General features: G+C 37.4%; 1 protein-coding gene across 1 annotated transcript in view; it reads right to left on the reverse strand.

Annotated features, from left to right (window-relative positions):
- The window catches only part of LOC141334037 (potassium voltage-gated channel subfamily A member 5), a 41,014-nt gene extending 24,274 nt beyond the window's left edge, over window positions 1-16,740 (reverse strand). Inside the window, exon 1 of the mRNA XM_073839191.1 lies at window positions 14,008-16,740. Coding sequence (XP_073695292.1) covers window positions 14,982-16,625 — 1,644 coding nt within the window. The 5' untranslated portion in view covers window positions 16,626-16,740 and the 3' untranslated portion in view covers window positions 14,008-14,981. The remainder of the gene's footprint in view (window positions 1-14,007) is intronic.
- Between the last annotated feature and the right edge of the window lie 430 nt (window positions 16,741-17,170).

Below are 17,170 nucleotides of genomic sequence, written 5' to 3' on the forward strand. Positions count from 1 at the left end.
TCAAGGGAGAATAACACATTGTCAGGACTATACAGAGTAGCCTGACCCTGAGGTCTGGTTTGTGACTGTGCGGCATGTCATATAAATCAGGTTTGTTTATGTGTTTTAAGATGTTGTATGTGATTGTATGTGTTTGGTACATGCAGTCAGAAGAGCTTGTTCAAGTGTTTTGTGCGATTGCTGTGCTGTACAGTATGTGGGTGGACTTAAGTGAAGTGGGCTTGTGTCATATCGCAGCATGACATTATTCACACTGGGCTCTTACTCAACCACAATGTTGTACAAATGTGAAAACAAAACAATAGTGTTCTAAAATAATAAATTATTTCATTAACATTCCATGATCAGGGATTTTCAGGTAAATCTCATGAAACTTAAAAAAAAGTTTATAACATGCAAGGCACATTTCACCCCATGGTCAAATGTAAAAAAAATGACAACCCCTAAAATTCAGACACTATAGCAGCAGATCTGGGAGGACCATCACAAAGAAAGCTGCTGGGGAGTTTGAAGAATGCAGATTGACAACTGCCCAGGGAAAGCACAAACGTAGGTAAGGCCTGGCTGTCCAAGTAGCTAACAGCAGCAACCCAATCGTTCCTTGCTCCATCTGCACTAAAGCTATCAAGTCCAGGATTGGCCTCTACAGCCACTTGAGAGCCTGCTGCCCGAGACAAAATGCTTCTCACTGATCTTCAGACATGAATAATCCATCATATTTAAATAATAGTAATAACAATAATTGTAGTGTCCCACTTTACATTAGGTGGCCTTAACTAATATGTACTTACATTTAAATTACTCATTTGGTACAATGTACTTATTGTGTACATACATGTTTCTACATCGTACTTATCGTTTTAAAAAACCTATATGTAATTACATTTGTTATTAATTTCTGTAATTACGACTGTTGACCCATCCCTTCCACCCTAACCCATACCACCAAACCTGTCCCTAACCTTACCCATATCCCATCTTAATAGAAGCAAAAGTGTTTTGCAATGCAATATGACCACATTAAGTACACTGTACTTATTTTTTTGATGTAAGTACATAATAGTTAAGGCCACCTAATATACCAAAAGGGATAATAACAATTAAATAATAGTAATTGTAATAGTAATTCACACTTTGAACGTTCTCATTTCAATGTTTGTAGCATTGTCTCAGCTTTGTATAACACTTTTTACTGTATCAAATCAGTTTCGCACATAGTGTGTAGTTTCTGTGCAGTTCAATTAATAGCTAACTGTATTGTGAAGAATGGAAAGGATGTTGATCTCTACAGGATCAAGCAACACAATTTGACAATAAATCAAGAAATATTGCTGGCAATTTGTTAGAATATCATGGAGACTTTAGGACTTTTCAAAGAGGTGATAACATGCAAACCCAGAACTACCAAGCAACACCTGAGAAGAACTCTGGACCACAAAAGTAGCATTGGTATATTTGTAGCTATAGCCAAAAATACATTATATGGGTCAAAATTCTCGTTTTTTTTTATGCCAAAAACATTATTATATTAAGTAAAGATCATGTTCAATGAAGATATTTTGTCAATTTCCTAGCGTAAATATATCAAAACTTAAATTTTGATTAGTAATATGCATTGCTAAAAAATTTATTTGGACAACTTTTAAAATAGAGAATTTTATTTGGACAAAATGTTGTCATAAATCACTTACATTCATGTTGTTCCAAACCCGTGAAAGCTTTGTTCGTCTTCGGAACACAAATTAAGATATTTAATTCGAATGAAAACACAGATACCCTGTTTTCATTCAAATCAAAGCGTAAACAGCGCATGACACAGCTGACACAGAACAGCGTACGCTGTTTGCGTTCAGTGGATCATTCTAAAATATCGAATTGTGGAATAAAGTCATTATTTTTGTTTTCTTTGCATGCAAAAAGTATTCTCATAGCTCTGTAAAATTACAGTTGAACCCTCTGAAGTCACATGGATTATTTTACAGATCTCCTTGCTACGTTTCTAGTAGGGGTGGGAAAAAAAATCGATATTGCAATATATTGTTGTGCTCTCTGTCGCAATAAATAATCGATACACTAACGGCCAATATCGATATTTTATTACAACACAAATGATTCATTTACCCGTCGTCAGTGTCACTGTCACTACCCAATATCTACCATTCTGTTTGCGGGGGGCGCTGTTCGAGTAAATAGGCGTAAAGTGGCGGAAGCAGCGGCCAGTGAAGAACACAAGTTATCTTACAACATCAGAGAAGAAGCGCAGAAAAAAAGAGAAGTGAGAAGAATGGCGGAAGATAACGAAAAACAAATCAAAGACGCACCCGCTAGTTGAGCATACTGATCAGTTACGCCTGTTTCACACATACTCCGTCTGCAGTGCGTATGCGTTGTGTATTTTTTTCCGCACCCATGTTAACGGATTAGAGCGTTCACACTGCACGCGATTGCTGTGCAAGTGCATTGAATAATACGTTGTTTATTATACGTTGAGTTTAAACGTGAATATATCTAGAATTGTATTAGTGTACTGTGATAAAAGAGTATCACAATGCTGAAAAAAGCACGTTTGTATTTGAAATCAAAATAACGGATAAATGGTGTGTTTGTGGTAAACAGCCGCGGATCAGGAACGGACTGCAAACGTGTCCTGTGTGAAAGCAAAACGAGTCCGTGCTGCTTCTGCATCGCATACGTAACGCACACGGACTGCATACACACTGCAGACGGAGTATGTGTGAAACAGGCGTTAGTGTTCCTCAAGAAGAATATGCCTTGATGTGACCACTGTCCAGGTTAACAGAAAGCACTTTACAGTAACTTACTACTGACGTTTCAGTATCACGGTTTACACATGTTAGTTAATGTTCATGTTGTTTTTTAATGTTCAGGCACTTTTATCTGTCTAGCTGTACAGTGTTTACATTTAAGACCAGGAGGCAGTGAGTTATTATGCCAATGCATATTTCTTTGCACAGTGTTGGAAATGTTGGCATTAATAAATGCATAAGATTTCCTTATTATGGGTATTTTTTCTTTTTCAGTCACATATATCGTGATATATCGTTGATGAAATTTCTTCCAATATATTGAATATCGTAGATATCGTGAATCGCGATATTATCGATATCGTGGGCCACATATCGCCACAGAATTGAATCGTGAGTTACCTGTATCGTCCCACCCCTAGTTTCTAGGGTGCATCAAAAATATCTAATTTGTGTTCTGAAGATGAACAAAGCTTTTATGGGTTTGAAAACATGGGGGTAAGTAAATAATGACAAAATTTTCAATTTGGGGGGGTGTAACCCTTTGAAGAAGTTGTATCTTGGCCAAATATTGTCCTATACTAACAAACCATACATCCATAGGAAGCTTACTTATTTAGCTATTATGTTAGGGTGACCATATTCTGAGAATCCAAAAAGAGGACCCCCCCCCCTCCCGTGATTCAGCAAAAGTACCCAAGTGCTCAATAATGACAAAGCGCTTTTAGAAATCACACATTTATTTAAATTCTCTTTCTGTTTGAACTGAATCTTATATCAAAACCTTATTGCTCTGTAAAAATATCATCTCTCTTAGTCTTTTCTTTTTACAGGCCTAATACAAACATAAATAAATAATACATAACATGCTTAAATAAGAATTGCCTGGTAAAAAATTTTTTTTTTTGCAATTCGTCTGTGAAACTACATTTGCGTTTCGGCATGTTAGCGGCACACAGCTTTTGCAGCTCAGCTCCTCGTTTGTTTTGTTTTGACAATTGGGTCTATCACTTCATCAGACAGGTACCCAGGGCTGGACTGGGGTTAAAATTCGGCCCTGGACAAATTCAGCCCATCCGGCCCACAAGTTCCACATGAAAGTTTTCTTGGGTTCCCTGGTGAACCCCCCCCCCCCTCCCCCAGCTAAAACCAGCCTGTGCTGGTTGGCTGGTTTTAGCTGGTCAACAGGATGGTTTTAGAAGGGTTTTGACCACTTTTCCAGCTTGGCCAGGCTGGTCTTAGCTGGTCAGGCTGGGAAACCACCAACTAAAAGACCAGCTAAAACCAGCTACTTCCAGCCTAAACTGGCCAACCAACCTAGGCTGGTTTTAGCTGTTTATTTCAGCAGGGTTATAGGGTCTTTAATTAGAGTACATGAATGAATAAAACAGGACATAAACAAATAATGATAAATACTGCTGAATTCAAATGCAACAAACTTAATTGCATTTTTGTCACAGAGAAATGCATGCAGTAAAGCATTGATTTTGAGCTAGAATGCAGGAAATTTGTTGCAAATAAATTATGTAATAAAAAACATTCAGTAATAAAAATCATCACCCTCATGTCATTCCAAAACTGTATGGCTTACTTTCTTCTGTAGAACACAAAAGATATTTTGTAGAATGTAACCAAACATATTTGGTTACCCTTGATTTCTACTCTATAGACAAAAAAGTTTTGAATTTCTCAAATTATCTTCCATGTTACACAGAAGAAAAAAGTTCATACAGGATTGAAATTACATGATGTTGAGTAAATTATGACAATTTTTATTTTTGGGTGAACTGTCCCTTTAAGAACTTTATAAGACCCATATTTAATTCTTTAATTAGGCTCTTATTGAATTAACATTAAAACGAATTACAACTAAACATTTAAAAGAAAGAAATTATTGCTTAGAATATTAGTATTAGTAAGACGGTGGTCACAAGAAAACATTAGTTATGTGGTTTTTTAAATAAATAGTAATAATAAACTATGAAATTTGTAATAATTTTGTTTTGACAGTAATTATTTATTGGCGTTTTCGACTTTACTTCATCATGCAATTTCCAATGTCGTAGCTGTTTTCAGCCAGCTCAGCAGAACTTACAGAACCTTTAATGTTCTCATATAACATGACTGTATAACACAATTCTGTGTGTTATCTGAATGGATCAAGCAGCTTACACTGTTTATCGCTGTACATCGTGGCAGAAGTGCAGCGCGCCTTTGTCAGCTCTGTGCGGGTGACTGATCCCACCGCTTCACACTTTTCGGCTATTTGCGGTTTTGAATGCGCTATAATTTAAAATAGCGGCTAATATGGGGGAGGTCTCCCTCGCTCGGTGATCGGCCCACTTCTGGGGCTCCCGATGGCCAGTACATCCCTGGTACCTCAGAATAATGCCGGTGGGCAGTGGCTGCATTTAAAGTGCTGAATTACGGTCAGTGAAATTAGGTAAAAAAAAAACGGACATTTTATGATATTTTACAAAATCCCCCCGGACATAATTTTATAGCCAAAAAGGAGGACATGTCCGGGTAAAAGAGGACGTATGGTCACCCTATATTATGTATAAATCTCAATTCCAAAAAAATGACCCTTATGACTGGTTTTGTGGTCCAGGGTCACATATAAAACCTTAATAACCACCTAGCAACTTGGAAACCACACACAACAACCAGTCAGGACATCCTAGCGACCTCATAATATAGCATTATTAATCTTAGTTACTATTAATTTTACCATTTACAAATACATTATTAAAATCCAAAAGTTGTATTGATTAATATTATCTAATGGGCTAACTTGAACTAATAACAAACCATTGCATTTTTATTTATTAATTAATATTAATGTTAAATGGTTGATTGCTATGTTATGTTAGTTAATGCATTAACCAATGTTAACTCATTTAACCTTACTGACTAATTAAACTAATTCTATGGTTTTAGGGCAATCTTTTAAAAATCTGCTTGAAATCAAACTCCATTTGGGGTCTTCAGGTCTACAAATGGTATGCAGTCATATTTTTTATTCCTGTTAACATTGTTGCAAATATGACAGTCTACACAGGCACATTTCCTTTGTTATTTCCAGGGATATTATAGAAGCTGCCACTGGTTGTACAGTATGCTCAGTTATAATTTTTATTAATTTAATTAGGACCCTAACACTTCTTACCTTCAAAAATTCCCAAACAACAATGCAATGGAATGGAAAGAATAGAGCGATCATTAATGGTAAAAATATGTAATATATTTAAAAAATTGTATTAAAAATCTTACTGATTCCTTTTAATAATTCTATTTAATGGCACTGTAGAAAATAATTTGTTTAGTGCGAGTTGCCATTCTGAGCTAGCCAAGGGATTAATCTGTTAGCACCCACAATTCCTTGTGGACTGAACATGCACATTTAACTCCTTTCAACTGATTTTTTAAACAAGGTGTTTACATGCAACATGATTAAAACAAGCATATTCCAGTTGTGGGAATTTATATGACTCAGAATTTGACAAAATTCTTATTAGTACTGATTATTATAATACTGATGTGCATGATTTTGATTCACAGCAATGAAATGTCTCAATAAGTTTTAAGTTTATTTAGCAGTTGCACTAGACTGATTATGACATTAAAAAAAAAAAGAATAAAAATGGTTCTCATCAGTGGCATACATAGAATAAAAGTGACAAAACTCCTTTGAATCCAGGGGTCTTTAAAAACGTATAATAGTCAAAATAATAATTATTGCTAATATAATTAACAATTTCTGATAAAACAAGTAACCTAAATAGCTGAAAAAGTTACCTCTTGAGTATTAAACTGACCTTAATAAGACTTCGTTTTCCTTATCCCCCTCACTGCCTCAGGGAATCATTAAACCTTCATTTAACCTGATAGAGACAACACTCGCTTCACTGGTCTTTCTGCCTTTGTATGCTGCTTCCACTTATATAACCAGTACATCATGTATTTGATGTGAAAATAAACATATTTTGTTAGTGGCTTATAGGCATGATAAATCATTATATCTGATTTTGAACATTAGCGTCATAATAAGTAATCTAGATCAGCATATCAGATTTCTTGATCAAACACACTCATTTGTTTCTGTAAGCAGCTGAGCTCAGTTTCCCTGAATAATTCAAGTGTGTCTGTGGCTCATGAGGTACTTGTGTTGTTATGTCAAGGATGGATTATGATCCTGCAAGGCCCTGAGGTACCAGACGCCTGGATGCCAACACTTTTGCATTCACTTTAGAAAGAAAGGATATATGATACATAAGCTTGTTTTTTATGGGTGTGCAGTGCATGTGTTTTGAAACGTGTGACTTCTTTTCTAAGTTCGAAGACTGACTATACATTAAAGGGGTCATATGTTGCTAAAAAGAACATTATTTTGTGTATCTGGTTTAACGTTTATGAGGTTTAAGGTTCAAAAAACACATTATTATTTTACTGTACATTATTGTTGCTTCTCTCTGCCCTACGTTTCTGAAACACGTTGATTTTTACAAGCTCGTCGTTCTGAAAAGCACAGTGTGCTCTGATTAGCCAGCTATCCAGTAAGTTGTGATTCGCCGAATACCTCAAGCGTGTGACGGAAATGTTATGAACCCTTACCATGTTGTGATGCTGTGTCCTGGTACGACAAGACAAAAACAATAAAACCCATTATAAATGAGGCATTTGTTGCATCCAGTGAGGACATACTAATTACTAATTATAATTACTCATACTGTCTTTTAATGCGCTGTGTTGAGTTGCGCCCTGCCACCATGTCTGCATTTGTATCGTAGAAACGACAAACAACAAGCACTACTCTACACTGCTCAAAACTAGCAAAAATAGCAAATTCTTTAAATATAAAAACGTACTTACAGACTGTGAGTCAGAAGCGCCAGACTGTCCTTGCAAAGTTGGAATTGCCCCACTTTATAGAAACAGCCTTGTGCACATCCGCCATTGTAGGCTACTCTCCCAGGTTCAGGTTTAACCACTGATTTCTACTCTTTGGAAGGCCAAACAAAGTACTTTTGATTTTGCAACTAAACACACAACGTCTCCACAACATGGCGGTGGCTACAACAATACTACAGAGAATAAAAATGTATTTGCATATACATTTGGGCGGTGTTATGCAAATCTTCTCACACAGTGAGGTAGATTTTTAATTGAGCCGTTTTAGGTGTGGCTGAGTCTTAACTTTTATAAAGAATATGTCTTTGGGTTGGAGACCAAGGACAAAGGAAAACATGAAATCGCATCATATGATACCTTTAAATTCTTAATTTATTAAAATTATAATTGTTGTCCTTTTACTATAGTCTAATAAAAAATCACATCCAGCAAAAAAAAAGTATCATGAGATTTGTAGACACAAATATCATTAAAGAATAATTTCTGCTGAAAGCTTTTCACTTTAAGATGTATGGTTTTCTTGTGGAGGGTGCCCTAGAGCTTAGAATGATCTCAACAACATCTGAGACCAAAGTTCAGGAGTTGGTCCCCCTCAGGGGCCAAACCCACAGTCTCCAAATCTTTGACTGGGAATGATAAAATTAGGACCTTGGCCTGTGACAGGAGGTCCCTCCTAAAACAAACCCAGGCCGGCCAGAATGGGGCTACTAGTAGTAACTAAACCCCATCTCTAGGACTCCCAGCAGCAAAGTGATCGCTGGATTTCTGATTTAGTAGCCTAGGGATATAAACTGCCCTCGAACAAATCAGCTTGCCCTGAGTCCACAGGTGGATCTGGTGTGCCAGTCTGAAATAAGGGTGTGACCGCAGAGCCCACTGGTGATTTATATATGAGACTACTGATTTGTTCTTTGAATGGACAAGAACATGATAGCCTCTGAGGTCTGGAAGGACATACCTCAGCACTAAAAGTACACCCATCATTTTACAGCAATTTACATGCCACAAGGGTTGACCTCGCAAGTGTCTGTCCTCAGCATTTTGCAATGACAAGACACTCTTCTGTCACTAGGGTACAAAGGCATCTGCACATAACCCTGTACTGGTATGCTTCACCCATGAAGGCTAACCTGAGGAACTTCGTGTGCTGAGAAAGTATGCATCCTTTAGATCTATTGTGATAAGCCAGTCCTTGGACCTGAGTTGTTTCACAATCATTTTCAGCGTTAGCATCTTGAACCTGTACATCTTCAAGAGTACAGATCAGAAGACGCAGGTCTAAAACTAGATAAAACCCCATCCCCCTTTGGAACTACGAAGAGTAGAGTCTCTCTTAAGAAGAGGAACACACACACTTCTTGCTTTAGAGCTTGAGCCGTCTCAGTGCTGACCATTGTGGACAGCACCCCACTGAAGTGAAGTGGACGAGAAACAAACTGTATCTTGTACCCCCTCTCTTTAGTCTGCATGACAAATGGTGACAAATTTGGCAGAAGCTTCTACACCGCCAAAAACTCTATCAAGGGAATCCATCTCTTGAGACTGACTTTGAGAGGCAACGCTCTCCTTCTGCTGTTGGCGGTGCCAGAGACTTGTATGTGGCTTGGGCTGCACACTGGCAGCAGCCCCCAGGACCTGGGCTCGGCAAGAGATGAAACTCTGGAGCACCGCCACTTGCTTTTAAACTTTCTGAAATGTCTCAACAACAGAACTGACTGTGTTGCCAGAAAGGCCAGGAAGCAGATACAGGTCATCTGCATCAGGCCTTCACTCAGGGAAGAAAAACCACAGAGCAGGTTCTTGGTCCCGAGAGAAGGTGCCGGAGCCTGCAGGTGAGAGAGGGAAGGTCTGTCTCAAACTCCTCTGCAAGCTCCATTTGCAACCCTCATTCTCACAGCTCTGACCTTTGACCTTATAATACTGATTTGGACGACCATGTGCAACTGATGTGCATAGGGACAGAAAATCTATACAAATAAAGAGATTAACATTCAAAATCATCAGTAGCATTGAACTAATCCCATTGTTTTGCTGCTGTCAGAGATGGGACAAATAAAAAAAAAATCAAGATGTACACTGAGGTCATTTTTCTCCTCATTTACTATAGTTTTTTTATTTAAGAATATTTTGAAATAACAAAAATGAATTGTGATATATCAACACTCCCGGTTTCTATTAATAAAAAGCATGAAAGCAAGCAGCATTGTCATGATTACAACATAAATATTAGAGAAAATATCATAGCTAGTTCAGGGGTCCTTCAAATATATTATGTTGGATAATGGGGGCCTTCAAGAGAAAATGGTTGACAACCACTGTTGTATCGGGTTTAAAAAAGACCATCTGTTAGGGGTTGCACTGAATAGTCAACCGGTTGATTTATTTTCTCACTAGGTGACACATTCATTCAAGTAATCCAAAAGAAACACAACAATGGAGAGCCATAAAACAACCAACAGGTCAATGGTCAACAGGTCTCACAAATTGTTTAATGCTGCTCTTATAATAGCTTAAATGCAAAACAGTGCAAGGTATTTCTGAATTCATCTTTCTCAACTAACTTCCAAGCATGCTGAGAAAACTTAACCTGACAGAATTTGTAGTGTAATGTAAGTAGTCTTATAAATTGCAGAGTCTTGACTTTAAATAATGTCCAATGTCCAAAAAACAAATCACTTATTTTGAAAAATATTATGGATACTTCAAACCATCAAAAACACACACCCTAAGAGCATCCTAAAAAAAAAAAACTAAATTAATATAGTAATAATTATATTGTATTTTGCTTACACTGATTTAAAATGTACACAAGATTTCACTGGGGTGATACATATTCAATTGGTACACCTTTGTACCTTATTTGCCCCTACAATGTCCATATTAGTGCCTCTAGTGTACACATATTATACCTTTTGAAAGGGTGCTTTCAACGTGACATATTTTGGACTTTCTATGTCTGTAGAGAAACACAATAAAATGAGAATACAGTTCGCTGAATTTTGTCTGTCTTAAAACAAAACGAAAGCCACAAGGAAAATGTCAAAGATAATATTTTTTAAGTGATATATTTTAATCCACTTTTACTCGGCTCATGAGGTTAAATCCGTTTCCTTCTATATCACTTTTCCTTGCCTTTTGAGACATTCTTTTTTCTTGTCTAATTGAAAGGCCATTTTCTCTCTGTGAGCAGCGGTCAAAGAGGAAAGGCCGCTTATATAAGAGACCCGAAATGGTTCTGTTGCTTCAAGCCTTTTTTCTATTAGAAAGACAAGATAACACACTCACAGTCATGTAGGATAAGCAATCTGTCTAAACACAAACCCTAAAAACTCAAACAATGGCTTTAGTTCTACACTAAATGCAATCACACATGTTAACAAATTATATAAAAATAAAACAATTTGTAATGTATTCATTACATCTATCAAATCAACTGCAATAAGTAAAGGTAACCATTTCAGAAACAACAACATACATTATTTCTGATTCATGTTTAACATGGCCATGTATGTTTTAAATACTGTACAAAATTTCTATTTAAATTTCACAGGTCAAATGGGTTAGTGATTTACCAGTAACTCTATAACAGCTTTTAACAGTCCTCACAGTTTTTGTAGGCTGATGTAGGCTGTAGTTTAGCAGTGCAATTCTGCCAGATTGAACCTGATTTATCCTGCCATGCCAGCTACACTGCATGTGACACTTCCTGTGAAAATTCTGACGTGAGAGGGAGATGAGAATCACGCAGCTTGTCGGTTCTATTTAATAAAAGAGTTTTTTTTTCTGCATTTCCTAAAATGAAGTCACATTGTTCTTTTGAGAGTCAAACATTTTGCTAACCTCTCAAAGATTAAAAGTTTGTTCTGGATTCAGTAGCTAATCTCTATTTACAGCATTTGTGGCGTAATTTCACCTTGATCCTCAGAAATAAACAAAAAATAAATAAATAAAATAATGTTGAGGGTGTGACTTGTGCAATATATAACGACATCTTAAGTCAATAGATGTGTGAGACAAAATTTTACTTATTTACTAAAAATCTCACTTGACAGTCATGGTCAAATTTTTCTCATGAAATGTGAGTCAATGTATTTAATCTATTATTTATGTTATTTTATTAGAAAGTGGACTTCTAACTGGGATTTTTGCCAGAATATATCTATTCTCAGTTGAATCAACATTATTCCATTTTCCAGACTATTGAGCTACAGTTGTAAATTATATTTCACAGAACTGCAGGACGCTCTACTGTTGAACGCAGTACTGTGGGTCAGAAGGAGTATTTCACCTGGACAAATCAGTTGAGCTTCTGATTCGAATGAAAATGACAAGAGGTTAAGACTTAGATAAAGCCTGTCTAATGCCATTTTCATCTGTCATATGATGACTGTCCACCATTCAAAATGATCCTTTTATTAAATGAATTGTGTAGTTTTACAAGCTGTGCTAGATTTTTTTGGAGCTGTCTATGGTGCTGAAATCACACTTTATCTGCTGTGTTTCACAGAATAGACTATAAGAAAAAAAAAATTCATCATTCATCAACACAGAGCTGAACATTCATGCTGATATCACACCAGAAAACTGAGCCAGGGTGATCATTTACTATCCTAAGCATTTCAACATTGAGACATTCACTTCAGATGAAAACACTTATACTTGAGTAAATGAAATGGCTTGAGTAAAGGAACAAGGGTGATGCAAACTTTTGTGTTGGCCTACCACAATTCGTCATCACAGCACTCATATGGATAAACTATTTTTTATCCATAACATAACCCTAACACTTTTACAACTACTGGTCCTGGTCACATTTGTCCCCATTTGCTGTCTAACCATCAAGCTAATCATGCTATATTTGATTCAAGAGTAGGGTCTGAAGATGCCAAAAATGTGACAAGCTTAGACTGTCCTTTTCAACCAAATATAGCATGATTAGCTAGCACACATCAAAAACCAGACAGTTGTGACATATTTGCCATCACAAGGCACTTCAAGAGCTTAAAGATTATTGCTTTTCATCAGCCTACCATGTCACCAAATCTCTTCTAACACTCATCCACATCATAACATTGTTGGACAAGCAAACTAAAAACTCACAAACACATGAGGACCTAATGTGGTTTGATTTCGAACATTACTGAAAGCAGCATTTGGGATACTCTGTAGATCAACATGAGCGTTTTAATTCCTCACAATATCTGGAATATTCAGGCAATCACCTGTTGAAGTGACTGATCTGCATCTAACTTGCAAAAATGTTTAGTAAAAGAACCTAAATGTGACACGTCAGGTAACTGACCAAAAATATCATTTAATGAGACTAAATCAACTTGACGACATCAAAAAAATGTCATTAAGAGTGAAATTAGGAAGTTCATGAAGAAGTAGCTAACACTGTCGGTATGGAACGAAAGCCAAGAGGTCTAAATGGTGTCTCTACCGCAACGACTTTCATTTTATTGTGTAATAAACCAAAATACTATTGTCTGATGAGCTCAGTTTAGTCTGAATGTGTGTAACCTCACAGATGAGGATCTTCTTGCAGTCACATATTTAACAACATGCCATTGTGATGTGCTTACAATGTTTTATTGCAATCAAAGTATTTATTCTTGTCAGTGCTGACCTACATTACCCACTGTCTAGTTGCAGCTGTCTTATGTATCTAAGCAACCAAAACAAGTATGCAGTACACACACTCACACACTTTCTCAAAGGTTATGTGATATAACCTATAACGGGCATATCTAATCCTCTGTGTAACAGGATATGTCACTCCTCATAGCACTACCTTGTCTGTGATCGCCCCTGTCACAAATGCACACGCTTATTTTCCGGTTCCTGGCACCTAATATCAACTCATTCTCCTTCTAGCACTTGCATACAGAGATAATAATGGAAACTAACTCACAAATTTACTGGCAAATTTACATCCGAATACACACTTATTCTATGAATTTTAGATCATGCAATTCACATCCAATAAAGACAAATCACTTGAAAAGGGGTAATCGGCAATGGTTATCTTTAGATTAATTTATAGCAGATCTAGAAATTTGGTTTGGTTGGTGTAATCTAATGTATTTCAGTGTATAGATTATTTCAATTTCAACTAATGTATTTTCAGCTTCAGCTTTTTACATGGTATAAAAACTTAATGATTTTTTATGTCTATTAGGGTTAAATGAATGACCATGAGGACAAATGTGTAATGTACATTAACTGCAAGTTAGAATAAAAAAAAACACAATGTCAAATTCTCAAAAGGAAAAACAAAAACACTGAAAGGAAGTGAAACAAACAGTGAAGGTTTAAAAAGGTGACTGACCTTATATGAAAATGGAACATGGGATTGTCTGCAAGTTCTCCTCCTCAAGTTTCAGTAGATCATCACGGTTCAGTCGTTTGTTGAGGTTTTCTTCATCTGTACATGGTCATTTCTGCTTGCATCCATTTTTCATCAGACTTCAGGAAAGTGATGTGATTTCGAGTCGACAAGGCTTTATCGTTGTGAATTCCGAAGCAGAACAACTCTTTCCTTGAAGTGCTCCCTAGATTCCATACGCCATTGATTTTTAAATTTGAGAGCGGAAAAAAAAATTGCTATAAATAAGTTTTAAAATACTGATAGCCACAAATGACACATAAACAGAATTTTAGACGAACTACGAAAAGTAGTATTGATCGAGACCCTAAAGAACAAACAATTATTTTACAAAAATATGTACATGTGTTTTTAAATAGTATGTTTTAAAGAAGAAAACCTATTTTGGCTTTTCACTTGGGCAACTATGACAGAGTTAAGGCCTGTGATCAAAGCATCACAGCTGTTCTTAATATTTTACAGAATTATTTTCATCATTATGTTGTGTTTCCGAATAAGAAATTATAAAAGTAATGCTTTAAAGCTACTGATGCCCAAGAGATCAACAGATTAAAATGTGCTTTAAAAAAATAACTGCAACTTTCCAGGATTTTAACAGTGCGATGATCCTTGGATTATACAGAACCTGGGTGCATTTGTGGATATAGACAGACTATACGTTTCTGTTTCCTGGGAACATTTAAATTCCAGTTTATCATGTTGATCTTTTCAAACTAGTTTTCTTCCTCATTGTGTTCTCCATCTCTTGCGTTTGAAGATTTCTTCAACACATAAAGTTCATCACATGGGCTTGAAGGCCCACAACCATGCTCTTCTCTGAGAGATGCCTACTCCTTGTCAGTCTCCCTGAGATAGAAATAGTTGAAGATGGAAACAATGACAGGCACCGGTAGTGCAAAGGGGTAGTGATGGAAAAACTAGAGATCAGTTTCTCTGGTGTCCAAGCAAAACGTATAAAGCGAGCGTTTAATATCCATCCTGCTGTTCGCTTTCATATTAGATTTCTCAACAGGAATGTTTGCTTCTTCATTGTGTTCTCCATCTTTTGAGTTGGAGGTTGATGATTTCCTCAACCCATGAAGTTCATCACATTGGTTTGAAGGACCACCATTATTAGGCTCTTCTCTGAGAGACGCCTGGTCTTGGTCAGTTTCTCTGTGGTAGAAATAGTTGAAGTTAGACACAATGACAGGCACCGGTAATGCAATGGTCAACACCCCTGCGATGGCACACAGAGAGCCCACAATTTTGCCCCCCACAGTCACTGGTCTCATGTCACCATACCCAACTGTTGTCATGGTCACTACAGCCCACCAGAAGGCATCTGGGATGCTGGAGAAGTGAGACTCGGGTTCATCTGCCTCAGCGAAGAAAACAGCACTGGAGAATAATATGACACCGATGAAAAGAAAGAAGATCAAGAGGCCCAGCTCTCGCATGCTGGCTTTTAGAGTCTGACCCAAGATCTGAAGCCCCTTGGAGTGTCTAGAGAGCTTAAATATGCGAAACACACGAACTAGACGAATGACCCTCAGTATGGCCAGTGACATGGCCTGCTGGCCATTATTGTGCTCCTGGCCCTGCTGCTCCACCAGCTCTGTGCCCAAGGTGATGAAGTAAGGCATGATGGACATGATATCAATGATGTTCATGATGGTTTTGGAGAACTCAGACTTACTAGGGCAGGCAAAGAAGCGCACAAAGAGCTCAAAGGTAAACCAAATCACGCAGGTGGTTTCAATGATGAAGAACGGGTCGCTAAAGGTGAGCGAGGGACGCTCTTGAGTACCATTGACTGCGCGACTAGTCACTGGAAGCTCTCGCTCGTCGCGAAACTCTGGTAAAGTTTCCAAACAGAAAGTTATGATGGATATGGTTATGACGATGACGGAGACAATGGCTATGCCTCGTGCAGGACTAGAGCTTTCAGGGTACTCAAAGATGAGCCATACCTGTTTCTGAAACTCATTCTGTGGCAACGGTTTCTCTTCTTCTTTGATAAAGCCCTCATCCTCGCGGAAACGGTCCATTGCTTCTTCTCCCAGCTGATAAAAGCGGATTTCGTCGGCAAACACATCTATCGACACGTTAACAGGTCGTCGGATTTTCCCTCCGGATTGATAAAAATAAAGAATTCCGTCAAAACTCGGTCTGTTGCGATCAAAGAAATACTCGTTCCTAAGGGGGTCAAAATACTTTATTCTCTTATCCGGATCTCCAAGCAAAGTGTCGGGAAACTGGTTCAGAGTGCCCAACTGTGTCTCGAACCTCAATCCGGCGATATTAATAAGAACTCGTTCGTTGTTTTCGTGGTCCATATCCATGTCCAGAATGTCCTCATCAAACAAATGGGGACTGTAATAATCCACCGTATTCTCAGTGGAGCCCATCATTGTGTTATTCATGTCGTTCATTTTCCATGAGCTCTGTTGTGGACTTCTCGAGTATAGTTCTTTGTTGTGGACCAAGCGTGGATGATCCAGGGAGTTTTGGTTTTGGTAGGGTTCTCCATCACTGCCTCCATCACCCCGCTTGTCAAAGCTCACCAAAGCTATCTCCATTTCCAAGCCATTAAATATTCATTAATAAAAGACATGTAGAATTCAAAACAAAAAAGCCCCTCTTATATCCTCACTCGTTGTTCTGCTGCGGATAAAGATGTGTACTATAATCCAAACATCCTCCAGTCACTCTGGTAAATACATGTGTGCGCTCTGAGCGTAAGTACTAGAGTGATTCCCAGGCGACTCGGTTCTGCTGAACAGACTCTTTTGAATGAACTAGAAACTAGAAACAAGACTAGAGTGCTCACACAAATGAACTGAATCATTTAAGCGAACCATTTCGCTGAAATGAATTGTGTGTGGAGAGAAAGAGTCATGTTTCTCTGTTCAGTGTGGTTATTTATTTATCTAGCCTAAATGCGAACATGCAATATTCATATTTGTAAGATTTTGGTTTAAGAGTTCACTGAAATCGACATGTAAAACCTTTAGCAAGCTCCACAAAAGATCACAATAATGAAAGCATTAATAATAAAAGACGTTGCAGAATCTTTTATCATGCTCAATAAGCTTTTTATTTACACATTTGAATGTATAAAATA

Source organism: Garra rufa, chromosome 4, assembly GCF_049309525.1.
Source record: "Garra rufa chromosome 4, GarRuf1.0, whole genome shotgun sequence".
Lineage (NCBI taxonomy): Eukaryota > Metazoa > Chordata > Actinopteri > Cypriniformes > Cyprinidae > Garra > Garra rufa.